Source organism: Alexandromys fortis, unplaced genomic scaffold (genome assembly GCF_014885135.2).
Source record: "Alexandromys fortis isolate MF-2015 unplaced genomic scaffold, M_Fortis_MF-2015_v1.1 scaffold_3, whole genome shotgun sequence".
NCBI classification, from domain to species: domain Eukaryota; kingdom Metazoa; phylum Chordata; class Mammalia; order Rodentia; family Cricetidae; genus Alexandromys; species Alexandromys fortis.
The window spans coordinates 26782297-26809189 of NW_026067909.1; the positions used below are offsets into that span (position 1 = coordinate 26782297).

The 26893-nt window shown below is 48.3% G+C and overlaps 1 protein-coding gene across 1 annotated transcript in view; it reads right to left on the minus strand.

The window, feature by feature from the left end:
- Dlgap2 (DLG associated protein 2) overlaps positions 1-26893 on the minus strand; it is a 90275-nt gene that overhangs the window by 19523 nt on the left and 43859 nt on the right. The window contains exons 4-6 of the mRNA XM_050136583.1: positions 25425-25644; positions 4426-4775; positions 3468-3509 (exon numbers count right to left, since the gene is read on the minus strand). Coding sequence (XP_049992540.1) covers positions 3468-3509; positions 4426-4775; positions 25425-25644 — 612 coding nt within the window. The remainder of the gene's footprint in view (positions 1-3467; positions 3510-4425; positions 4776-25424; positions 25645-26893) is intronic.

A 26893-nucleotide genomic window follows, 5' to 3' on the forward strand; every position in this document is an offset into this window, starting at 1 on the left:
CCTTCTGAGTGACTCTGGGGGCAGAAGCTGTATCGGGGGTGGGGGCTCCCCAATAAACAGCGAAGAACCGCACATAGGCAAGTAATTCTGAGGTGACTGAGGTGCCTCTATGCTCCTAGGGATGGCTACTCCCAGCTCTTGCCGGGCTGTATACAGAGGGCAGTAGTGAGCTGGAGCCATGAGGATAGGGTAAGCATGGACCCTGTGGTATGTGGTCTGCATGAGACATAGGGGATTCGATGGGTTTGATGGAGATGGTCTACGTGTGTCTCTGGGTGTGTGCATGTATGTCTGCATGCCCAAGCGGGACGGTAATAGGGCCTAAGTCGAGGCATTCTTTCCTGTGCCCATGTTTTCTCTCACACCAGACCAGGGTTGGCACAAAATTTCAGCAAAGCCGCCTCAGTATGAACCTGAACTGCTGCTGGATTCTGAGGTGGAAGCCCAGAGTATTGAGATTGCTCAGGAGTACACCTGAGCTTCCATCTGCAATCTTTGCTCTCCAAACAAACAAGCTCCTTGGGCTCGCTCTTGTAAGCCTTCCTTGGAGCAAGGCAGATGTATTGCTTTTGAGATTAAACTCACTGTTTCCTTCAGGGGCCCAGCCTAAGTCCAGGAGAGAAGCAGAATGTCTTATTGAGGAGCCTGGGGGTTCCAACATAACAGCGGTGGGAGCAGTGTGTGTGAGTGTGCACATGCGTGCGCACATACAGACATGCCATGTACTGAATACAGGGTATACATAGTCAGTAGGACCCTCACCAGAAACTGTCACAAGGCTTCCCGAGGTGCTGCTCATTGTGACAGCTTGGGAACGACCTTGTGATGACTGTCCCCATATCAGAGGGATGCCCAAGTCCACGGGACAAAGACTTCCTGCCTTCTACCAAGGCAGTTTCACAAGCCCACATGGCCACACAAAATGAAGACCTTGCCACAACAGACACTCTGTTAAATGGATAAAACCAAAAACCAAAACCAAACCAAACCAAACAAACAAACAGGAAAGGGTTAAGTAGGCCTGCCATGGTGAATGAGGGAGTCAGATGACAGACTGCTCGAGCGGCCCAGTGACCTGTGAGGACTTTTCAGAGGAACAGCCTCTTCTCAGCCCAGGACTGGGCTAAATCCAGAGCTCTCAAGAACTGATGCCATGCGGGGCTGAATTCACCCTGTAGGGTCCAGCCATCTAAGGCACAGGGGGTGTGGAGTACATGTTCAGTCTATGCTGAGTGGGAGGACAGGGTGACAGGCGCAGCCACGTGAAGAGCAGAGCCCAGAAGGCTCCATTGTGACCCTGTTCCTTTATTTTTAATTGTGTGCATGTGTGTGCATGAGTACAGTGCCTGTGGGGGCCAGAGGTGTTGGCTCTCGGAGCTGCTCTAGGCTACTGTGAGTTGTCCAATGTGATCCTATCCTCCACAAGAGCAGTGCGTGCTCTGAACCACGGAGTCATCTCTCCAGGCCCTTGGAACTTAGTTTTAACCGTATAGGGTCAGGTGATACCTGTAGACCAGGAACCAATGGGCCAACACGTTCATCAGAAGGCAACATTATACCAATCGGACACTGTGTGCATTCTTGGGCTCTACCCAAGTTTCCCTAGGAAAGGAAGGTTCTGGGTGTGGTGGTTTGAGAGAAAATGACCTCTGAAGGAAGTGGCACTATCAGGAAATGTGGCCTTGTTGGAGGCAGTGTCTCACTGTGGGGCGGGCTTTGAGGTATCTTCTCAAGTGTCACTCAGTGTGACAGTCAGTCGATTTCCTGACTTCCTGTTGCCTCTGAGTCAAGATGTAGCACTCTCGGCTCCAGCACCATGTCTGCCTGCATGGCCACCATGCTCCCCGCCATGATGATAATGAATTGAACCTCTGAACTATAAGGGTGTCACCCCAACTAAACGTTTTCTTATTAAGAGTTGCTGTGATCATGGTGTCTCTTCACAGCAATAAAACCCTAAGACTCTGGGTAATTGGGCAGGGGTTTAGGACAGGCAGGAAGCAGTGCCCTTCAGAGCTGGATGCCATGTTGATGGCCCTTTCCGATAAGCCAAGGGCAGAGTAAGGCTGTTCCTGGGTCAGGCGGGTTGGGTAATCCCAGCAGGGTACATGAAGAATGCTAAGGCAGGCTCCTTTGGTACAGCACTGCTTTCCGATGTGCTTTCGATTCTCCAGGCAGCATAGCTCTGTCAGGGATGTGGGAGGCAACTCCCTGGGCTTCATCCATTATGGTGGCACTCAAAGCCGTGTGCTCTCAGGCAAGGCACTGACCCTCCCTGCTCAGCTGTGTCCCCTCCATTGGTTGGGAATAATGACACTTGGTCCATAGGGTCACTAGTAAGGGTTAAGGGAGGCTATGTTGGAGAGCTAGGAGCAGGGACACAGCGTAATCTTATTTACTTGTTTATATCTGCTTCATGTCTCCAGAGCATCAGCTGGTCTCTAGGACCTGGGTGTCTATGAATGGTCTTTCACTTTGAAAGGCTGCTTCTCTGAGTCTCTCCTCTTACTGGTGGAGCTGGGACCTGGCCACGTCTCCTTGTTACCCTGACATTTGTGTCTCTTCTACTCTGTTTTGAGTTCTGCTTTTCAACTGATTTTTATCTAGACACTTATGAAGATCCAGGTTCACGGGATTCCTTTTCTTTCTCCACTGAGAAAAGAAGTTGAGCGAGTTTACCAACCGGTGTCACGGAGCTCACACGTGTCTCCACTGAGCATCCACCCACCAAAAACGGACATCCATTCCAAACCCAACAAGGAACTGAGAGCTCGCTATGTGCCAGGCACTGTGCTAGGTGCTGGGGTACCAAGAGGCAGGAGGCACGGGCCCAGCCTCCATAGAACACAGTGGGAGAGGATGGTGCCTGGAAACATTCACAGAGGCAGAGACTCAGCCAGAGGTATGCGGGGTCCAGCTGCGAGGAGGAACCCCTGTGTGTGAGCTCGGGTGTGGGCCCAGCTATGAGGAGCACCAGGAAGTCTGTGTCTCATTTGGAGCATGGTGTCCATCTCTATGAGCTCCTGAAATGGCACCCACCCCTTTTAGCTGCTCAGAGGTGAGCCTTCCTCCTCAGTCCTAGGGTGGACCACGGATGGACAACTGTGGCCAAGAACCCCAGGGGGTAGTTTGAAGACCTGGTAGGGAATGTGCCCTGGTGTCTTTGGAGAACTCTGGCTGTGCTACAGATGGGCCTATGGACAGAGAAACGGCGGATGTCCCACACTCCTCCGGTTTCTAGGACCCCTCAGGCTTGCTAGTTATGTAGGGTCGGGGCTGAGTTATTCCTAAGGGTCGGCAAGGGTTCTGTGCAACCGTGTGAAGCACCCAGCAGAGTTCCTGGCACATAGAGCCAGGACAGAGAGGTGACAAGAGCAGTCATATGAAGAATCCAAAGAAGAGAGAGAGAGAGAGGAAAAAAAAAAACACTTCATGCGAACTTGGATTTGGAGATGTTGCATACTTACATCTGACCTTGGGTAGGGTTGATGATCAGGGAATTCAGAATCCTAAACAAAACAATGAAGCCACAGTGTGGAGACCTGGCTCAAGGATCCAGGCAGGTGGGCTGACACCCCCCTGGTCCTGCCCCTCCCAGCCCCAGTCCTGTATGGGGCCGTCACTTCCACCTCTGTGTACCTCGTCCTTGCAGAATATGTGTGTGTGTGTGTGTGTGTGTGTGTGTGTGTGATTAATCATGATTTTAAAGCCTGCCAGACACAGGCTGAGCAGAGGTGTAAAAAGCAAGAGGCAAATGGCGTCAGCAAAGCTTGGCCCATGCAATCATGTCCACGAGGGCTTGGAGGAGGTCACTTGAGACCGCCTGTGAGACAGGGCTCCTATTGTGTATTGGGTGCTTCGCTAAAACCCAAGCAAGGCCCCCTGGGTCAGCTGAGGAGTGGCCGGGACAGCCAGGTTGGCAGGCCTCATGGGATGGTGGGGCGCCCCTGCAAGGTCTGCAATAACAGGGTGCCGCTCTTCTATGCAGAGGTCTCTGGGACAGAAGGTCGTGTGGGAAAGGGCCCCGCTGCACACGGCCCCCGCTGGCCACACCCTTAGCTCACACCACAGTGCTTGGCTCTGTTTGCCCCTTTGTTCCCCACACTCCTTGAGGACTGAGACGTTACAACAAGTCATTGTGACGGATCCCCTCAGCCCCTTTAAAGGTCTCTGCATAATCTATCCAAATCATCTACCTAGCGGTCGGCCCCGAGGACCACACCTCTGTGTGTGGGGTGTCCCTAGGTTTCTGGGCAGTACACGAGTCTCGTCTCATCTCTGTGGGCTCTGCTCTGGGGTCTGTCATGCTGCAGCAGGCACAAGCGGCCTCTCAGCCGTACTGTCCCACTTCTGTTTTTAGGGGCTGTGACTTGAATTTTGACTCAGCCTACACCGTCGCCAGAGAGGGTGTTCAGGGGAGACTACCTGGACCCCGATGGAGGAGCAGCGGCTCTTGAGGAGCTCCTCAGCCTTGGACACCAGGATGGCCTTGTCACTGGTCCTCGTGGAGCCACTCTGTGCCTCAGTGGCATGGCGCTGAGCCGCAGCTGTTTCCAGAGCCAGATTCATGGCCTTGTTGCTGTCCAGACTGTCCATGGAGTTGTAGAGGCCACGGCTATCTTGAGTCCACGGGGACATCCTCTGGGCCCGGCTGTCCTGGTAGGCGTCCTGTGTCGATTCCGTGCTACTCTGGGCAGTCACTGAAATCAGAGGCTTGGAGGTGGTCCGCGGAGGCACCGGGGGAGGCGTCTTCTTGTAATTCGTGTAGGAGACGGCTACGAGAGAAGAAGGCTCAGTCAGCCAGCTGAATTCCTCCATGAAGCCAGCCTACATCTCTGACATACGCGCGTCTCACAGTCCAGCCTGTCTGTTTCTGGACATCTGACCTTAGAAAGTCAGGCTTTCCAAGGCTGGGCTTAAAGATATCCGTGTGTGTGTGTGTGTGTGTGTGTGTAACAACAGAAGACATTATAAAAGGACCTAGGTACCCAGCAACACAAGTTAGAAATCTCTCTCTCTCTCTCTCTCTCTCTCTCTCTCTCTCTCTCTCTCTCTCTCTCTCTCTATATATATGTGTGTGTGTGTGTATTTGTCTATGTGTGTGTGCAGGACAGAACACTCTACACTGCTGATTTCACAGACATCATGGTGTTGTGCTAAACCCCCTTTTACCACACCAGGGAAGCAGGCAGGGCCCCAAATCAGAGTCAAAAAATGCAGTGCCCACACAGGGAATCACTGGTGTGAGAAGCCAGTGCCAGTCAAGCTTGTTGTTGAGTGACAATATTTGCAGTGCTCTCTCCTGACTGCGTTTTCTAAAACGAAACAAAACAACCAAAATCTTTATAACGAGTTGCTATTTAGCCCCGACAAATGAAATGGGCGAGCTCGTCACGGCAGGGGGCTCAAGCTGGTGAGGGGGGGGCTCAAGCTGGTGAGCGGGAGGTCTGAAATCTTAAAAAGAGCGTGGTGGAAGAGTCAGGAGGGAAACTGGTAGAGAGACAGGTGTTCAGGCTGAGCCTTGTCTGCCCCAGAGCAAACACCTGAAGTCCCTTTTCTTTTCTCCAAAGATCTCTTGATAGCATGGACCCCTCTCTTAAGGAGCATTAGTAAACGCGCAAACATTTTGGGTACCATTTTCAGATTCGGATATGTACACAGAAGGAGTCTTGTCCATCCATGCTGACATCATCCCTGCCACCTTTCAGAAATACCCTAAGATTGACTCACCCTCCACTCCCTCAACCCCAGGTTCCCAGACTTGGGAAGCCCATGCTATTGCCTGCAGGGCCATTTTCTGCGATTCCATTCACCCCAAGGGATGGCATACCCTTGGAGATTTTCTAGATGTCTCTTGGAATCCCAGCTCTCCCTTGCCTCATACTAAACTGGTTCTGATGTGTGGACTAATGGAGGCATCTGGGTGTCTCTTTTTCCCTCATTTCTCTGCTCCCAGAGGCTGAGGTCCATGTGACTAGGTTCCTGTGCTGGATGGGATGTTCAGGCTCTTGAACCACACTGTCCTGTTCCACATCCTACCCCACCCATCTTGGGAGCTCCTTGCCCCACGTCCCAGCCCCGCCTCCCAGCCCCACGTCCCAGCCCCGCCTCCCAGCCCCGCCTCCCAGCCCCGCCTCCCAGCCCCGCCTCCCAGCCCCACCTAAGATGTCTTCCCATTCTACACATTCTCAGTAGAATATTTCCTTTGCCTTTCCCCTGCCTCTGCCCTGCTTCTGACAATGCTGTCTCCCCAGATCTTTCCTGAATCCCTCCACCAAGGTCCAGCAACCCCACTCATCTTCTTTGCTGATAAACATTTGTTGGGGTCTGGGCTCTTTCTTGGCTGGGGACGACTGACCTTGATTCCCTCTATGGCCCATGGATGGAACAGAATTTCAGCACATATTTGCTGGAGACGCAATATCCTCGCAGTGCAGCCAAAGTCACCAAGCAGAAAACCATAGGGATCCCGGGGCTTAATTCTAAAAGAGGAGTGCTGTGCACTCAGCGTGGGGACACAGAGCAAAGCCACATGCCGCCAAAGGTGATTTTTTCTTTTTGTCTATAAAGATTTTGAGAATTGGTTTGCGCCGCTCAGATAATGAAGGTAAAGGCCTAACCATTTTAAAGCTCCTTCGGAACAGGTTTGGGGGGACAATGGAAAAAAAACACCACAAGTTCCCACGTGAGATTCCTGGAAAAGGCAAGGTTCAGCTAGGAAACAGATCAGGGTAGAGAGGCTAGCTTTATACCTATCCAAGAAAGCATCCTATACCCCGGTTCACAACGCAGAATCCATTGAGCGTGTTTAAGGAAAAACTGACACTGGAAAATCTAACCACGCAAACTCAGTTGCTTCATGGCCCTTTAACAAACCAGCAGCATAGTTATGGGAACTCTAAGGACTGACCTCAGAGAGCCCAGAGAAACCAAACACATGCCTTCCACTGGTGACCCATTTGCTATAAAGATAGGAACCTCGAACCTGGTCTTTGTAGAATAGGAGCCACATAGCTTATGGGGCTAATGAATTAGCAGGCACCTCTCCCTGCCAAGCCCAGAGAAGGGCTTGCTAAGCTCTACCAGGGAGGCAGGAGCTGTGACATTTCTTGAGTGACAAGGAAGAAAATAGCTTGGCAGCTTTCGGAGCTGTGTCTGTGCACTGCCAGGCTGTGTGTCCCTGGCTCAGGCTGGGACAAAAGGCCCGTGTGGAGGGGCAGAGATAATGTCTACCTGGGGCTAGGAATGCAGACTCAGGGGATATCCTTGCCTGGTTACAGTCAGAAAATTTGAAGGGAGATCCTTCTTACTGCAGCAGTGAAGCACGCAGTGCTTACCTAGAGCACACAGCTACCATACTCTCCTATGAAACCTTTTTGAAAGTAAATGCAAATGCATGCATTTTTAATAGCAAGGAAGTCAACTGCACTGCAGCAAAACCACACAATCACTAATTTCCACACTCAGTCCACACCTGTGTAGTTCTGCAACCCACCTGTGACCACAGGTATCATCCCCGTGTCATCCATGGGCCCATGTGAAGGGCCTGGAGATGCCAGAATCTTTCCGGCTTATACAACAGGTCCAGAAATAAATGCCGAAGCCATCACATGTGGGAGTCTCGTGCTGTCGGCTGTTGGTTTCAGGAAACATTTTTGTAGGGCCCGTGCCCCTGGCAGTGCTTCGGACTTTAGCTTTGATACAGTCTAATATGTTTGTGATTTTGATGTCTTGGATTGATTATTGTAATTGTTTAGCATTTTGAAAATGACATTGTTCAGTATCTGAAACTCACCTCAGGGTAGAATCAGCATGAAAGACAAGTTATGACCGTTGGACCAAAGCTGAGCCATCCCTGAAGCATGCTGTGCGCACACTCCATCCTCAGCGAGGCTTCATGCACCTCCCTGCTGGTGCTACGAGGAATAGCTGTATCATCCTTCCCACGGACCTGAGATGATGTGCTCTTGTGGCCCTGGAGAAACTATCCCAGTCCATCTCTCTGTGCTTGTCTATGTTACTGCTAAGCACCCAGACGAGTGGTCGTTATGCCATGGTCACCTAATGTCTCTCATGATCCCCACCCTCAGCAAGCAGGAAGAATAAATACCACGGCAACATGGAGCTTGGTCCAGATCCTTTACTTTTTCAGAGATTGCTACCAAGTTGCTGCATGCGTATTTATGAAATTCAATCATGAGAAAGAAAATTCTATCCATGCTACTAATGAGATACCTCCAAACACCCTGCCCCCTAATGTAGCTCCAGAAGAACGCCCACCCTCTCCACTCACAGCACTGGGGATAATCTCACACCAACATGGCTCCACTTGGGATGCTAACACGCATGCAGTGTGACTCCATTAGGGATACCAGCACACATAGTATGACTCCACATGGAATCCCTATGCACACAGTGTGACTCCATGTGGGACATGAGCTTACAAGCCTACTTTCATATTGGACTAGCCAACGTCTGAGAGGAGAGGCGAGTCAACCCCCTTTATTGAAAAGAAGTTAATTTGAATGATGTGGAACAAATGCCCCCATTCTCTTTTCCTTATGACGGCGACAGGTCCTAGCTTTCCAAGTATATTCCACAATCAATCTACACCCAGACTCCAGGAGACCACTTCTGCATTCAAACTCAGAATGACATTTGCAAGCCAATAAGGACATTTAAAATCTGGTGTTCTGTGGTGTGAAGCACACACATATAATCAATGCGGAGCGTAATCTGAATGACAGACATCACTGTTCTAGCTGGATGTGCACACCGCTCTTTGAGCCCCAGCGCTCCCTTAATTAGACCTTTAAGAATAGCAGCATAGAAGGAATTACAGTAATCAAGCCCAAGACTGCCTTAGATGAGAAGAGGAATTGGAGAAACCAAACTTCAAAAGGAAAAAAAAAACCCGACATAAAAGATTATAGACATTTTGACACTTTAATTAATGTTAGTCTCAAAACATAAGTGTAAATCAACCGAGACACCGAAATCGCTTCCCCTTGGCGTTTTACACAATGGTCTCCCTAAAGTTTTAAAACAATTATGTGGCCACACAAGTTTTGGGGCCACACTGAGGGTTAGCAGCTAAGATGCCTGTTTAGAAATGTGCTAATTAGCGAGAAATTATAGTGCACGCAGTGTTTAGCGTCTCCCAGACAGGGAAATGAGGCATGACAGCTGCTTACTGTGGAGACACTCCTGCTTTCTTCTTAACTATCTGCAAATCAGCCACACCACACAGTAAGAGCTTGCATGGGAATTGAACTCCCTTTCAGACACGTGAAGAACCGATTATTATTTTTTTTAATGTATAGAATCTACTAAGGGCTGGGTAACCCAGAATGGACTTTATCAGCATTGCTGGCTGACAGGGGACTTTGTGATGATCACCATAGCCAAACAGAAGTTCAAGTGAACAAGTCACACACCTTGTTTCCCTTCCAAACTTACTGTTCAGGTACCACTTTTGCGTTGGGTTCTTAGGAATGGGGAGTTTTGGCTCAGACAGGATAGCGCATGCTGTAATCTCAACATGCAGGAAGCAGAAGGATGAGGGTCATGCGTAGAGACAAGAATGGGTTACACAGTGAGACTGTCTCCAAGAACTAAGGATGTAGCACAGTGGTACGTCACGTGGAAGGTCTTGGGGTTGGTCTTCATTGTGCCTAAAGACCTTAAATGCATATGGGAATATTAAAAAAATAAATCCAGTCGAAACCCATAGATTGATAACTGTGACACATTAGGTTGCAATGAGGGGTGCATAGATTGGGTTGGTGACAAGTTTTGAGCTGGGTGGTGGCTAGCCCTGTCATTTGTCTCACAGTGTGTATCTGTGCGCACACACACACATACAATTAGTTTCACTCAGATTCTAATATGAATGAAGTCTTTACTGGAGTGATCCTGGAATTCTGTTTGTCTCTTTGGGGTTTTGAGGGAAGGCTAATTCTGTGTGCTTCTTTGCTGATTTAAGTTCACAGGTGTTATTGACCTATGGAGGCAAATGTTATCTAGATATCAATGCCTCTTAATTAAGAGATGACTTTCTATAAGGAATTTATGAGCAATAAAGTAAATGCTTCTTGCAGGGGCAAACTCGGTGCATGCCTGACTTATTAGACAGTATCAGAGGAAAATTAACGTATACTAAATACTGTCTGTTTGAAGGCCCCAAGCAAACACCGAACCTGCATCATCATAGTTTCAAGGGGACGAGGAAAAGGAAGATGCAGGTATCTATTTCCCTCGACAACACAGGCAAGTGTTGATTTGCCTTCTGCCTCATGGAGACTATCTGGGCAGAAAGTCGATGTCAGCTGTGACAACAATTCCGTGTCATTGGAGTGTGGTCCTCTGAGAGTCTTCAAGGCCTAGGTGAATCAATAAACGCCATCACTGTGAGCTGGCCAAGCATGGCTCTCCGGGGGTCTGGAGGCCCACAGCTGTTAAGGGAGGGTGTGGGTGTTGGTGGGTGGCTGACTTTAGACGTCACTGGCGTCATGGCTGCAGGCCCCTCACTGTGAAAGGCGAAGGGTCATAGGTCTTTTGCTGCACCCCACATTAACTCTGTGAAGGTCTGGAGTGTCCTCACAATGGGTATTTTCTGTATATTCCAGCTGTTCCTTGGCAACAGAAGTTCATGTGCTTAAGATTCTCTGTTCACTGTGGCACCATGAAAAAAATCCATATGGCACTTTTCACAGGATAGACAGGTTCACTATAAAGACTAGCCCCTTCCTGGCCCAGGCAAAAGGTACCTGGGCAGAAGAGGGAGTCCTGGAGACTGACTCATCACGGCTCTGCTTGGGTATGGAGCCAGCAGGCATGATGTGTGGGCCAAAGTGGCAATTCGCTGTGCAATCAGAGGGGCGCTCAGTGCTGTTTGCCAGCTGGCTCTCGTTATGTCTCAAATGCTGTTCTTTATTTAAGAAAATCTGCCTCTAACTCCAGGGTATACAGAAACAAAGATGCAAATTTCATAATGAACTCTAAAGGCTTTCTACAGAAGACCACACACAGGGTAGCCTACCCGGAGCTACCCAGTGCACACATCCCAACATACGAGGGCAGCCTACTGTATGCTGGGTGCTACAGACAGGATAAGACACCATGTCTTCTCCCCCTTCTTCCCTTCTCTTTCCTCTCCTCATCTCCCATCCTGTTCATCCAGAAAATTCATCCATAAAACCCACAGCTTATGCAAGGCTCAACAGAGACTGAGAAATCCCATTCATTCATTCATTCAATCAATCAATCAATCAATCAATCATACATTCATTTATTATTTTGTTAAATAGATCTACAAAATCTGTATAATTTGCTGCGTGCTATTCCAGGCACTGGGAATTCAGCTGCTAGAAACATCCCCCTGCCTCACAGTGCGCATATTCTAGTGGAGCAGAGAGAGAGAGAGAGAGAGCGTGCTAATAAAAGGGGGGGGCAGTGAACTGTCCATCATAGGCTGAAGGACACACTAGAGAGCCCAGATGCTACTGCACCAAACCCTTGGCAGGCACCGGGCATGTGGGACCTTGCTGTCTTCCCTGATAAGTGAGGGTCTGACTTGCTGCCCAGTCAATCCTAGATTAATAGAATTATTAAAGAAAGAAAGAAAGAAAAGCCTGCTTTTTCCAGTTCCAAAGCTACTTGCCAGTGGGGATGTGATGAGGGAAACCACTTATTGTCAAGGCAAAAAGGGAATTAATGATTGAGCAGATGGCTTTACAACATGAGCTGTGTAGGTATGTTGGCTTTATGCCATGGCTTTATGAAGCGCTGTGTTCTACATGAAGTTTAGGGACTAAGAAACACCTGGCTAGATGTGGTACTGGCTTGTTTTGGGGTTGTCACATCCCGGAAAGCATCTCACCTTTTTGCTTTCGTACAAAACTAGTTTACTTCTGAAGAGCACCAATCCAGACAGGGAGTGGCGCCAGAACCCTCTCTGCAGCTGGGATTTGTCTTGCAAAGCAGACATCGTCCCACGCTATTCGACCCAAGAGAGGCTTCATCTTCAGGAGTTCTAGGCACGTATGACAGGCTACAGAAAAGAAAAGCCATATATCTAAGCAGCTGGTGGCCAGACAGTGGCTCCCAAGGCGGTGGCAGGACATTTTCCTGAAGAGCTGTTTGCTCTGGGGACCATGTGTCTGCTCCTGCTGCATCACAATTGGGGAAACAGTACGAGGGAGCTCCTGTCTCTATTCATCAGGCATATCTGGGGTGGGCTCATGCCTGGATGCGCTTAGGAAAGCCAGAGATCCTATCAAGTACCGATCTGGAGCAAGTAAGTGGTCTTTGCAAATCTGAGTCCTGGGTACCCGGGAGGATGTGGCCACATGGGAATATGAGGAGATGGGGGCCACAAGAACTCAGGGGATCATGACCTTCAGCCATATTCTTTTGTCCTCAGCAACTCTGGCTTCCTCGACATGTCCTCCAAGAGTGTCCAAACCCAAAGGCTTGTGAGGGGAACTTTCTCGGTATGCAAGATTCACAGGACCAGTGATAGGTCTCAGGGCCTTGCTGGACTGCCCTGAGCATCTTTCCAAAAGCATCCAGAGTTGCAGTCCTACTGACCCACTGTGCCTACCTACCAGGTCCCAACAGCAAAGAGAGTAGGTCTTTGAGGAACCTCAGATGTAGCCCTGGTTTACTGTCTTAGCATCTCCACATCTAAGATAAACACCATGACCAAATACAACCTGGGGAGAAAAGGGTTTATTTCATCTTACAGCTTGTCAGGGCAGGGTCGGACACAGATACCATGGGGAGCACTGTTTACTCCTCCTCAAAGCTTGCTCAGTCTGCTTTCTTCTATCCCTCAGAACCACCAGCTCAGGAGGGGCACCACCCACAGTGATCTGGTCCCACCCACATCCACGAGCAATCAAGAGAAGGCCCCAGAGCCTTGCTCACAGGCCAACACGGTGGGGACATTTTCTCAATTGAGAAAGGTCCCCCCTTCCCAAATGACTCTAACTTGTGTCAAGTTGACACGAAACTTGTCAGTACAGCTACAGAAAGGGGCTGGGAGGTAACACTCCTGTTCTTACAGTTAAAATCCAAGATCTCTGTTCATCCTAAAAATATGCAGAAGCCAAAGGCATTTGGACCACATTGTGAGTCCTGGAACAATTTGTAACAATTGACATTAATTAGAAGAAAAGATTAAATGTCAGCCAGCAAGCATTCATATAGATGTTTCTGAAGGTAATGATTATTAATCTATTTGTACATGTTTGCAGCTTGCAGATCTATCTCAAATCTCATTTGCTTTATTTTTATTCCATAGAACATCCTTGAAATATCTTATGGACATTAGGTACTAAGTAAACATTTGTGAATTTGATCCAGTCAACTCTGTGATTGATTGGAATGACAGTGAAGTAATGACCCGCTATAAATCAACACAATGAAAAAGAAAATGTCAGCTTGGGCTAGAGAAAGCAAGGGAAGCGCACACTGGCATTTATAGAAGCAGAGGAGCGAGCTTGCTTATTTTTATAAGTTGGGGCTTTCCTGCTGGATCTCAGCACCCCTTGGGGGTGCCTGGATCAGTCAGGACCAGTTAGGTGACTCAGATGGTCTTCATCATGGCTGTGAGAACCCTAATATGATTGATTGGTTTATTTTTCCTTATTGCTTTTCTTACTTGGCACAACAAGTAAGTCCATAAATAGATGGGCAAACAGGGGCATGAATATTCCTAGTGATGACTCCCTCGGTTTTATTTTTAAGGTTTCCCTAGCACCTGTGTTGAAAAGACACAGTGCGCTACTCCGACATGACTAGGCCAAGGTGGAATGAGTCTGATGCATGGCACTGCCCACTCTAACAAGGGCTGCTCCCCATGTGGTCATAGCCACGCCTTTCTACGCGACTCTATTCTTGCTTTGCCTTACTGCCACCTTCTTTGTCATCTGGAAATATCAACGGTGGCACAAATGTTACAACTCACATCCCTAAAACGATATACCAAATCGCCAGGCATTGCTCAGCATTCTATGCATCTGGCATTTCAAAGGGGCTGAGGGACTAATTTCAGAGTAATCAGTCTCCTTCAGCGCTTGCATCAATCTTGGAAACACTAAGTTGGCTTGAGAGAGTCTGTCGTAGCTCAATACCCTGACTGCCATCAATAACAGTCGACACTCACAGAGCGTCAGGGCTGAGCATTCCTGATGGCTGTCAAACACAAGGGGAAGTTATTATGGGCTTTTGTTAGACTAATGTTTTTATTGAGACATGGTTTCGATGGGATCAACAATCTTCTTGCTTCAATCTCCTATGAGGTGGCATGTGCCATCACATCTAGCGCGAAGCATTTGCTTAACTTTTAAACAAACGTCTTTTGTTTTTCTAAGAAAAGTGGTTCAGACCAATTTAGTTTAGGATCCCAAATAATGAGAATGGAATACCTTTCCAGACCATAAACATGACATTTTGAAGGGTCCCGTGACAATGATTTTGCAGCTTGGAGGCCACTATGGAATCTGCTTCAAAACCCAACTCTGAGCCGAGTTAGAGTGGATCCTGCAGTTCTGGGAAAACCCCTGCCTTTGACCTCCATGCTTCTCTATGTCTCTGTGCATTTGTGCCCATGTCCCTCACAACCTGTCCCATGTCAAGTGGGACCAGGAGTGTGTGCTCTTTTTTTCTGGGAAAGATAATTCTAGGAGAATGTCTGTCCTGGTGAAGATTATGTGATCTTTGGGGAGAATGCAAGATCACCTAGAGGGGAGAGGTAGAGAAAGAGGGGTCACAAGGGGAGGAGGCGCAGGGGAGGAAGTGCAGGGAGAGGAGGTGCAGGGGAGGAGGTGCAGGGGAGGAGGTGCAGGGGGAGGAGGCATGGAAAGAGGAGGTGAAGAGGAAGGAAGTGAATGGGAGGAAGTGCAGGGGAGGAGGTGAAGGGGGAGGAGGGATAGAGGAGGAGGCACAGAGAGAGAAGGCACAGAGGGAGGAGGTGCAGGGGGAGGAGGTGAAAGGGGAGGAGGTGCAGGGGGAGGAGGGACCAAAGGAGGGGGTACAACAAGAGGAGGTACAGAGGGAGGAGGTGAAAGGGTAGGGCATCTTGTGGACAATTAAGTAGCCTGGGAAAGGCTCTGCAGGGGAGCTCCTATCCCTGTGCTAGTACAGCCCATGCTGACCCAGTAGACTCCAAGGGTCCCATGCAGAAGGAGGCACTGAGATCCCAGGGAGGCTGGCTTGGACCAGTGGGCTAGAGGAGGAGGTCTCCTTTCAGTCTGCAGGCCTCCTGGGGCTGTTGGTGTTGGTGTGATCATGCACTCATCTGGGACTACTGCTGCGTTTCTGCAGGAGGGCCTGGGGCTCAGAATTGGAATCAGGCTACTTAAAGAAAACAGCCATATGTTGTTTCTTGAACAACATCATCTCAGAGGGTCAAGGGATACTCCTCAAAAAGAGAGCCTCTAAAGAGAATAGCACACCTCAAGGTCCAAGACAACCATGAAGGTCAGTGGAGTTTAAATACTTGAATACAGAAGGACCCACAGACAGTGTAAATCTTGGTATAAGTGCCATTACATGTAAACTTCCCAGTCAGTCACTCATATGCATTACTGCCCCTGCACCATATGGGTGTCAAGAGAAGTAAATATATATCTACACATCTTTCAATATGCCTTTAGCATGGTAATACCCCAGTTTGTATTAGGAGAGATGCTACCTACCCATAGATGAGGCCTGTGGCTGTGGGCTAAACTATCTACCAGCCTGTGAACTCAGTATTGTTCAATAACCAGAATGGGACACATTTTCTAAGTGGCTTCACGGAGCCTTGTAGGTGGAGGCTGGAGCCATTGCTGCTGGTTTCTAATGGCTGGCTCACTGTGGCATCCTTGTCAGAAGACAAATTCTGCCATCCCACACCTAGGCATTTTATAGCAAGGTGCCTTAAGGCCTGGACCCACATGCTCTGTGCCCAGAGCTGGAGGACCTTGAGATTAACTCACAGCACGGCCTTTGTCATTCTGTTCCACACCCTTAGACTCTAACGAGTTTCTGCACAAACACAACCTGCTCTGGTTCTTCGTCCTGTCCTGCAAATGACTGGCTAACCCTACAAATGCTCCAAGATAGCGCCTGTATGGAGGGAAATGTGAATGACTTGAAACCAAGATTACACTGAAATGTAATGATTGAAATGTTTAAACTTCTGCAACATGTATGCGTATATTAATGTAGAAAATAAAGAGGTTGCTACGGACCAGGTGTCTGGGTCCCACTACATTAAGGTGCTGAAGCCCTCCTGAGCCAGGAGATAGTTCTGTCCAGGTAGTAAGGAAAAAGAGCCAACGGTAAGAAGCTCACATATGCTGCAATGAAAACATAGGCTGTAACTCCTTTTATGAGGCTACAATTACCCTGATATCCAAACCACATAAAGACATTGCTAAGAAAGAGAATAACAGACCAATCTCACTCACGAACATTGATGCAAAAATACTAAATAAACACTGGCAAATCGATTCCAAGAACATATCAGAACCATTATCTACCACGATCAAGTAGGCTTCATGCCAGAGATGCAGAGATGGTTCAACATATAAAAATCTGTCAACATAATCCACCGTATAAACAAACTGAAAAATAAAAACCACATGATCATCTCATTAGATGCTGAAAAAACCTCTGACAAAATACAACATCCCTTCATGATAAAGGTTTTGGAGAGAGATGCAGCCTCTTGCATTCTCCTCCTGTGATGGATATAGACTTGCCCGGCCCACCCTGTCACTTCTGCTTTCTTATTCATTTCTGAAGGCTATGCTAACCCGTAGCCCTGACAACGGGGCCTGCCTTGGACCTGAATTCAGACACAAGAAAGAGGCCAGGTCCCTGGTCCTAAGCATATTTCTCTAAGCTGCAAATACAGGGACGAGATTTCAAAGACAACCTGTGTTTCAATTCAATGCAGAGATCTGGAGGCTTCTCAGGATTCCCAGAAGCAATGGGCATTGGTGGCTTCTGAGAAAGCTGAGAGGTGGATCACAGTTAGTGCAGGGATACCGTGGACATCCACGGGAACACTCTGAACTGTCCTCTGCACGCTATCATCACTTCGGGGTCTATGATTCACCGTGGACTTAAGCAGCAGGTGCTTCTTAGACGTGGTCTGGGGCAGAAATTCTACTATTGTAAGCAGGAGGAAAGTATATGAGCTTTACAGTGTGGGCTCTGACCATGTAGGATTTTAGGTTTCGGTCCTGAAACGAAAAGCAGGTCCCTACAGTCCAGTGTGGGAGAGACGGCGACACTTATATTTGCCCCAACTTATGAAAGACCTCATTTGTACAGATACTCAACTAATGTTTCCTGAAGCATCCCGAGTTAAACAGACTCCACCACCCCAAGCCTGCCAGGTCAATAACCTGAAACCTGGAACTGTGCACGCAGGGAATGGCACAGATGTGATTAAGCACAGGGTCTGGAGATGGGACATGGTTCTGGCTTACCTAGTGGGCCAATAACATTACTGGGGTACTACCTATAGGGATAGGAAGGCCAGAGTCAGCGAAGGACCAGCGGCAACAGAAAGAGTTTAGGACCATGTAGCTGCTGCGGCAGAAGGCAGGAGACTCCCCTGGGTGAAAAGATAAAGAAGGATTCTTAAGACTACCATTTGGATCCCAGAGAAAGAGCATCTGGCTATCACCTTGAGGCCCAAGTTAGAGATGGGATCTCTATAGTGCTCACAGGACAGGTTGGTGTGGCTTGAAGACACAGAGTTGTGGTCACGAGCTACAGCTGCGAGTCTGGATGGAGCACACCTGCTCATTGAGGCTTCCCCAATCCCAGAGCCTTGCTGGTGTTCCAGGTTCTGCAACCGTCTAAACGGAACAGGATGATCCCAGACTGGCTTCCTCTCTGCAAAGATCTGCACTGTTCCACGGTGGACTGGTGCTATCCAGGGTCCTTTAGCAATCTTTCCAACTTGTCACGTTGCCAAATTCAGACGCAACCTTGCATCCTGGGTTGGGATGGGGGCCCTGTGCTCCGACTGGTAGCCCTCCCTCTGCCCCATGGCCTGGGAGTTCCCCTCACTTGGAGGTATCCTTCAGCAGACCATTTCTCAGTGTGTGGAAGCTGATGCTCTCTCTTCTCCCAGATTCGCCGCCCTCTTCCTGGAGGCAGCTCTAGTCTAGACTCCATGTCTGTCACTGAACGTCAGGACCACCTTGAGCCCCTAGAGACTGCTGCATGGGGTTCTCTATGAATTGAAACGTTCAGTTATGGAGGGATACTCTTAAGACCCAGAAGGTAAACTAGAACTTCAAGTTTAGAAGGTTCCAGAAACACAAGATTTTTGAGACCCCTTACTCCTGGGCTATATAAGCAATAAGGACTGATGGAGATGGAGGGGCTCTTCTAACAGCTGAGCTGTCTGTGAGTCCTGCAGGGAGCTCCAGGGTCGCAGCATTTGTGAGCTGTCTGTCACCCATGCTAGATAGGCCTCTCTGTCATCATCTGCCTTTGAGTCCTCAGCTATGCTATTTTAAGTTACCACCTTACCCAAACTCATAAGGAATCCCAACGAATTCACTGGTTCACCGAGCTAGGCTTGGATGGAATCTTCCTTTGGCCTGTCATTGGTGCTCTGTGTGGGGTGAAGACACACAGCAGAGGTACCTCAGCCTTCAAGATCCACGGCACTCTCTCTTGTGGCAGGCCTCCCACTGGCTCTGTTGGGAGAGGGTGCCAGCAGCACTCAGCATCCAGGCTGTTCCCAGGTCCTTGGACCACCCTAACGAAACTGTTTTCTCAGGATAGAGCACTTCCTTCCATCCTGTTTCTGTGCCCTGGTGCTTCCATTCCTGTGGTGTGACTTTAAACTTCAGAGGGTCGTGGGGGGCTGGCAAAGCCAGTTTCTGGATTTAGTTCCTCTCTCCTGTTTCCCTCAGTGTTTGGTCTGTCTTCATTTGGGGCGGGAGTTCCTGCAACTATATCTGACAACTGAGTGATTTGTCCTCCTTGATGACATCATCTGTGTCACCTGGCCAGCAGCCTTTTGGAGTCTCATGGGAACAGAGCTGGAGGTTAAAACTTCTTCAGTGTGTTCCAGACTCTAACCAATTATACAGAAGCATCCTCAGGAGGCTGCTCCAGCTGCTCAGTGCTGCCTAGCCCTTGTCCCCTTTACCTGTAGGATTAGGTTTGACAGTCATCTCTAGAACTTTCTACGGTAGGGCAAGGTCAGACTTTTCAAATCTTTTGGGCCATAACTCTTTTGGCTGCATAAGAAAACTACTGCCTTGGGCCATTTCTGCTCACACCAAGACACATGCAGTCTGAAGTGAACGTGCCATGGTCAACTCCTCCTTAGGTCTCTCCTCTTGGCTCGCAGGTGACATTTTCTCTCTGTGTTCCCATGATCAATCCTCTGCAAGTCTGCATTGCAATCTCCTCCTTCCATAGTCCTACTGAACAGTGGTCTCATTGTAGCTCCATCACCTCAGTAGAGGCCATCTTGAAGGAGGCAAGCTGAGGGCCCAATGGGAAGAGATTAATTCAACAGAGTTTCTGGAAGACTTGACTCATTCTGGAACTCTTTTCTGCTGGGGGGTCACTCAGCAGTCTCCGAGCTATGTCTGTGCTGACCCACAATGCAGAGAACCTGCTCCATAGCTCCTGAATCCCCCCCCCTTTGCTATATGGGCTTCTTCTTCCCTCCTGTTCAGTGCTTTTGGATCCCCGGCATCATGGGCCTTCTTGACTCCAGGCTTGGATGCTTCCCTATGCTGGCTCACACTACTCAGCCTTGGACTTCTAGCCAGCCTCACTCTAACTGGGGGATTCTGGAATCTGCCACGGAGTCTCAAGCCTCCCTTTGGCTGCCATCACTTTCCGTAGGCATCTTCTTGCCTTGCAGCAGGTGTCTGTAGATGACTGATTCATCTCTTGCAGTGGTTCCCAGATTCTGAGGGTGAATCTTAGACCCAAGACAACTCTGCATTCAAAGCAAGTTGTCCGTGCTCTAAACACGGCACACACTTCATAGATGTTCAGAAGCTAAATGTAGCGTAAGGCTTTCTTTGATATGGCTTTTCTTTATTTTATTTTGGACTTTTGTATCTTGAAATTGAAAGTGACCAGGTGTGACCTTTTGTGAATGTTCTCTGCTCATTTATTTATCAAAGTATTTATGATTCTTATTTACCTTATTAGGAAGCACTTGGATTTGAAGAAGTTGGGGACTTGGTCACAAAGCTCCAAGCAATGCTCAGGCCAGAAAGTTGGCATACCTAATCTGTAAAGACCTAATTTACACACAACAGAGAATTTTGCAAAGAAGTACAGACAAAATTCATAGTATTGAGAACAGTTTTCCCTCTGTCTAATATTCAAGACACAAAAAATATGAGGATAACTTTCCTCTGGTGTGTTAGCAAAGATTTGTCTTGGAAACAGAGTTATTATGCACCATGGAGAGAGAAGTCACTGCTGAAATATGAATAATAAGATAAAGTAGGTCTGTGCTGTTCCCTCTGTCGTCCCGGTGTGGCTTTCCCTTGGTTCTGATGACTTCTGGAATTAGTTGTGACATGTGTGGAGACAACTTCTGACCCAGAGAAAAACCATTATCATCTAATTTTATACTGCTCCCCTCCACAGGACCAATGTTATTCCTCCCCTCAAAAAAAAAAAAAAACGGGTGGAATGAGTATTTAGACCAGCAAATCTACCTGATAAATCATTTCATAGATGAGAGAGAAACCAAGTGTGAAATGGAAGGGAGATGTTTGCGAAACCACTTCATTTAAGGAGGGCTCTATAATCAACACCCACTGCTTTCCATAACCAGAAGCATGATGGGTGGGTAGGCATGTCCTGCTCGGGGCTGTGTTCCGCGCCTGCTGAGGACCACAGAGAGAGATGAATGGAGCTTGGTGGGCGGGACTCCCTGCTCCCTGCTTACAGGTGAGAAGAGAGGTGACCCGATGGGCACATTGGCTGGTAGCATGCACCTGCCAGGGTCCACGTTAAGACTGTCTACTGTGCTCTGAAAAATCGATAGGAATTCACTCAGCTGTACATTTGACACTTGATTTATTGCATGAGCACCGGGCTTCTAGATTTACATGTTTATAAGGTGAGAAAATCTAATAGTGCCAGCTTTCATTTTTCAAGCCTCCGTAAAGAACATGTTTAAATGCATCTTATACTTCAAAACAATCACTTTGAGATGTTTCTGAAAGTAGATTTTTTTGAGTCATAAAAGAAAAACATTTTTTAATCCCTTTCAGTCCTGGAGACAAATCCCAGAACCTCTTATACTCCAGATAAACACCCTACTGCTGAGCTGTACCCCGAGTGCCCCGGGATAATAGAAGAGTGTTAATTCATCACAATAATCTCCAATGCTAGTATAACAGTTTCCAAAACCAAGAAGTACTTAAGAATAAGATGACTTAAATCCACTTGCCTTGTGAACAGACAGCTCCGGTCAAAGGCGGGATTCAGCTCTCACTATCAGCACGGGTAGTACTAAAATTGATAAAAGAAGACAGGGTCCTAGAAGGAAGCTGATCTGGTTTGCCTGCCAAGTGAGTTTTATTAGGAGGGTGGCAACATCAAGTCTGCAAGCAGCCACATGTGACCCTGAAGGCCGAGAGATTGAGCCCTCCAGTCCAAAGAGCAGCTTAATAAGAGACAGAACCGTCATAGGTAGCACAAGGGAGATGCTGAAGAAGACATACTTGGTCCCAGAATACTGGGTGAGTTACAGTGCCATGGCCGTAGGCAGTCATGATGGGGCTATGACGGGAGAGACAGGTGACTCAGATCCTTCAGTTCCCTTTAGTTCTATGCCAGAGGGAGTTTCTCCATCTTATAGATTTCCAGGGGTTGGGTGGGTTAATTTCTACATGTGTGTCACAAGGCAGGAGGTGTTGAGAACGGGAGAGGAGCGGCTAGGCAGTTTAGGGTCAGGAAAGTGCAGGTTCTCTTTGACTAAAAGCTACAAATGTCCTTAGCCCCTTTGATATCCTTGTCCTGGCTACAGGCAGGAGATGGCAGAAGTGTTTAAGACAAATGTCTTTGCTGCCTTGGCTAGAGACCTGGGATGTCAGACTGGCCTGTGTTTTCTGTATCTTTCTCCCTTTTCTGGAATTCATACAGAGGGTGTGGCAGAAACTGACAGGCATTGGATAGTGAACTGGGATCTAGACTGACTGGTTCGTCTCTGCTCCCGCGTCTCCGTCAAGTAAAGCCTTAATGGTTCCAAGGTTGTGACCTTCAATAGCATCCAACCCTTTGGGGATCTCTCCTGTCATCTTACTCAAGCTCCCAACAATAAAACGCTTCCTAAAACCCACCTCTTATAAACTTCATTATTCAAATTCGAAAGGCAAGAACCTGGAGGCTGCTGACTCCCTCCAAGTTCTGTGTGAATACGAATGTCTGGCACCCTAACGTCCGAGTTAAAAGTCCACCTAGGAGCTAAGAAGGCTCTGTTGCTCTCAAGGACACCCCAAATTTTTATGTGTTAAAGGCACCAGAAAAGCAGAGAGGGTAATTCAAGTTGTCTTGAGCTTTTGCACAGCTGCAAGGGGGCTGAAGAACACAGAACTAAAGCGCTTGCTGCTCCCTGGGCTCTCAGGAAAAACTGTTAGGGCTACGCGACCTGATGCACAGAGAGGCAGAGCGAGGTCTGTAATACCATACTATATTTGAATTCTGTGACTCGGGGAATTTTCCCCTCTACCGTTCTCCAGATTAATAAAAATCCTTGACATTGTTCACAATCTTATTAAGCAGATCATGTTGCAAGTCATCTGGCGTCTGTTGAGTGAAGGAAAAATCCTTGGCATTCAATAGGCTATACTCAGAGCAGTGGTGGTGGGCATGGTGTTGACCTGAGCTTTTGGCTTCTCACAATCATGACCTTGCTACCCCCTTGTGATGTCAGCTTTCCTCTAGCCGCCCAACATTGCATTCATCTGACCTACCGTTGCGGCCATGATGCTGCTATTTATCCCATAGTCTAGAAGAGTTTGACTCAGTAACTAGGCCAAGTTCCATTGGAAACTTTGAATAGAAACATTTAAAAATTTATTTTGTGTGTGGAATTTTGGAATGCACAGGGTGCTGGGGAAGAACGATTTACTGTGTACATAAATCAGGACTTCAGCCTGAGTTCGGTACTGATTCTTATATTATCTCTGTGAAATCTGTTCTATTTCTATTCTCTCCCTAACGACAGCTCTAAAAACAGCAAAGCCATTTTCTACCACATAATTATTGTTTCAAAGCCTTTCTGAAGACCATGGAAATGCTTAATCGTTCATTTGCTTGTAGGGGGCACTCAACAAACACTGGTGAACATGAGTAATTCCCTTCGAAGGGGTTGCCTTTTGATTTAATTACTTTTTAAAGACAGGGTCTTACCGAGAAGTTCAGGCTAGTGTGGGACTCTTTAGATAGCCCAGGTTGGCCTGAAATTCTCAATCCTGTCTCAGCCTGTTGGATGTTGGGGTGACAGGATTATACCGCTCAGGCCTAGCTTTCAAGGGTTGCTTTTTAGTGTACTGACTGCAAATCCCATTCCTTCCCTAAGTTTTAAATTAGCTCTGTTGTCACATGCAGGCAGAGGATGGACAGCAGTCTCTGACACCTGTGAGGCAGCGGAGCACGTGGCACTGGACACCTGAGAGAACAACCTAAGACTGTAACTGCCAGTCTCAAGAACCCCTTGACTGTGTCTTCCTGTTGACAAGCGCAGTTCTGCCTACTTCAGGTCACAGACTTGGGCTGTGTCCTCTGCTCTTCACAAAGCTGTGAGGAGGACAGAGTGCCATGTTCCATTGGGCATCTCTCATCAAGGCCCACGGCTTATGGGTCAGTGTCTTGTTAGGGCCACCAGGCACAGGAGAAGACAGTGGGTTTAATGGGTCTCTTTCTGTCCCACCGTCCAGCTCCCAAATAATGACAAGGAGACTTATTAATTATGAAAGTTCAGTCCATAGCTTAGGCTTTTTTCTAACTGGTTTATATTACTCTTGAACTCATTTATATTACTCTTCATCCTGTCACATGGCATTACCTCTCTTCCATCCTATACCTCCTGTTTCCTCTATGTCTCCTGGCTTCTCCTGCATGCCTTGGTCCTCCTCCTCTTCCTCTCTCTCCCTGGAAATCCTGCCTATGCCTCCTGCCTAGCTATTGGCTGCTCAGTTTTTTGGTATACCAATCCCAGCAAATACATCCTCCCGCAGTGTGCAAACATCCCACAACAAGCCAGTTTCCACCGCTGGGGTGGAAGAGTGTTGTTCATCATGCTCTCTGGAACATGGTACTCATGGTTATCCCTCCTTTAGAAGACCTCAAAGTCAGACTCAGAGAAATGGACGCGCGCCAGACCTCGCCAAGGTAAGCAATGGAAAGAAACTTGAATGAGTTTATTCTCCTATAGACTCCAGCGTGAAGGATTTTCTCCTAAAGAGCAAACGATAGTACAGAATGTACCCTGTGATAGAAATTCTTCAGTTTGTCCCTTGGCAGTGTATGGGTTCATGGGTCCTGGCTCACGTTAGCACTGACCAAAGAGGCCTGCTGTGAGAGGCCCTCTGATTCTCTCCCTTCCGAAGCTTCCTTCTTGCCACATCCCCTACCTGACTTTTGGCTCCTGACAGCAGTCTGAATCTTAGGCTGTCCGAGACAGCTCGTTTTTTGACACTGGGGTGTTTTACGGCTTCTCGCCCCAGCCTTCACCTGGAGTGTGGCAAACTTTTACAGCTCACTGTGTTTTATGGATTTCTCTGGGCCATGTATATTCATTGTGTTATATAAATAATAATTGTGCAGTAAACTAGTGGGTGGTGGCACTTGGTCTCGGTGGTAAATCTTCAAAGGGCGGGAATATAGTTTTCCATAGGAACCGAAGGGAAAGTGTGACATTGAATCTTCCAAGCTTAAGTCGATGAGGGAATTTACACTAACCACTGCTTCAGTCGTGATGAATCACATTTATGGATCTGCTAAGGAGCAGCAGTGATGGAGACCAGGCTCCGCAATGCAGAGCCACTGCAGGGGCCGGGGCACAGTCCACCCGAGCTTCGCTCTAACCTTTTGAACACTGGCGTTAAAATGCAAGGACTGCCCAAATGTTGGTACTTCTATTCTTGCCTGTCATTGAGACCTTAATGAAAGTTACTCCTGCTTGTTTCAAAGAACCTCAGTAATTTCTAGAGTTCCTCCTGAGAAAAAAACAAGGCTATTTTCGAAAGAAATGCTTCAGAATGCTACTGCGAACGTCCTTACGTGGTACGATGTAATTTCCGTGAGGAAATTTTACCTGCGGTGAAGGGGCATGGCAGCTCCCTTCTAGGCAAAACACTCAAACACACCTGTAGGTTTCTGCTAGGTAGGTGAAAAAAGGGCGTTCTATTTACCTGCTGTTGACCTGATGGTTGAGGTCATGTTGGAGGGTGTCATCACGGGAATACATTCATCGTCTTGGGAGTAACCAGCTTGGATGGCCCGAAGGTAGCTGTGACTCCTTGTTCGGAAACATCCAGGCAGGTCAAGGGCGTCCATGGCCTGAGATTCAACTTCGCTGAAGACAGATTCACACACGGACTCGAACTGTCCATTGACCTCTGCCTCGCTCATCTGGAAGAGCAATAACACACGTGACGCCAGGATCCGCCAGGGTGGGTCACAGCCACGTCACACGAGAACCAGGGACAGAATGCACTCACAGGACTCGGTGACAGCTTTATATTTTCGGCGCAGCTAGTTTGAAATCCGCACTGGGACTCCGGTAAGCTTGGGGGCTGGCTTCTTAGGTTATCTCTTACAAAACAGGAAGGTACGTAACTAGCTACAGATGATGGACGTTTTGGGGACTCACCAGGCTGAGAGCCATCACAAGGACTAGGAGCCAGGGTGGGTGAAAGCCTCCCGAAACACCTGCTACACAGCCAAGGTCCACCTCTCAGGCCTCTCTCCTTCCCCAGTGACCCCTTCATCTTCCCCAGCTACCTACCGCTCGGGCTGACTCTGGGTTGGAGGCTGAAGAAGTAAGCACACACGTTCAAGTGCATCAGCTACTTTTAGTTCATTTTCAGGACGTGAGAGTCAGCTGCTGCTCATTGTCATGGAAACGAATCCCAAATTTGGCAGAGGCACTCCTGCCCTCATCACCATTACAGAATCATGAGCAGACTCAGGGTGGGGAAAACATGCTGCCTGTGAGGCGTTCTGTCCACATGAAACATGGTACATCGACTCAAATCTCAGGCGTGTTTCCCCCCTATTAGCTCGAGACTCGCAAGCATAGCAGATAAACGTAGTAAGTTCTTCATCTTGTGTCTTAAGCTGTGCCTATCAGTTCACCGTGAGAACTTAACTTTCCCTGTGTTGGAGAGCACTGGGTGGAGCCTGTCAGCCCTGGTGGGATCACAGGCTAAACTGACCTGACATGGGCTGGGCCATCCGCTCAGTCACAGGGGCCCAAGAGAACATGTTTTTTCTACGTGTCCTGATGGTGATGCTCACATGCAGATATCATATGGTGTTCACGGGCTGAAGCTGGAGATTTTTAACTGGGAATTCAGTAAAGGGGGGCGACAGAAACTGAAACCAGGTTGAAGGGTTAGGTGGGAGAAGCATGAACATGGAGAATTTTAAGCGGAAGAAGCTTAAAGGGGGTTAGCGAACTCAGGTCTACGTCCAGTGTTGGAGACAAGAGGCTGAGATCTCAACCCATGCTCCTCCCGGGGAGTTCCCCCCTCACTGACTCCGTCTTGGCAAATGACTTCTGAGATGGCAGGCAGAACCTGGAATCCTCTGGAAGACGGGCTTCTGAGCATGCTTGTGGGGGACTAACTTGACTGTGCTGAGGTGGGAAGACCCACCC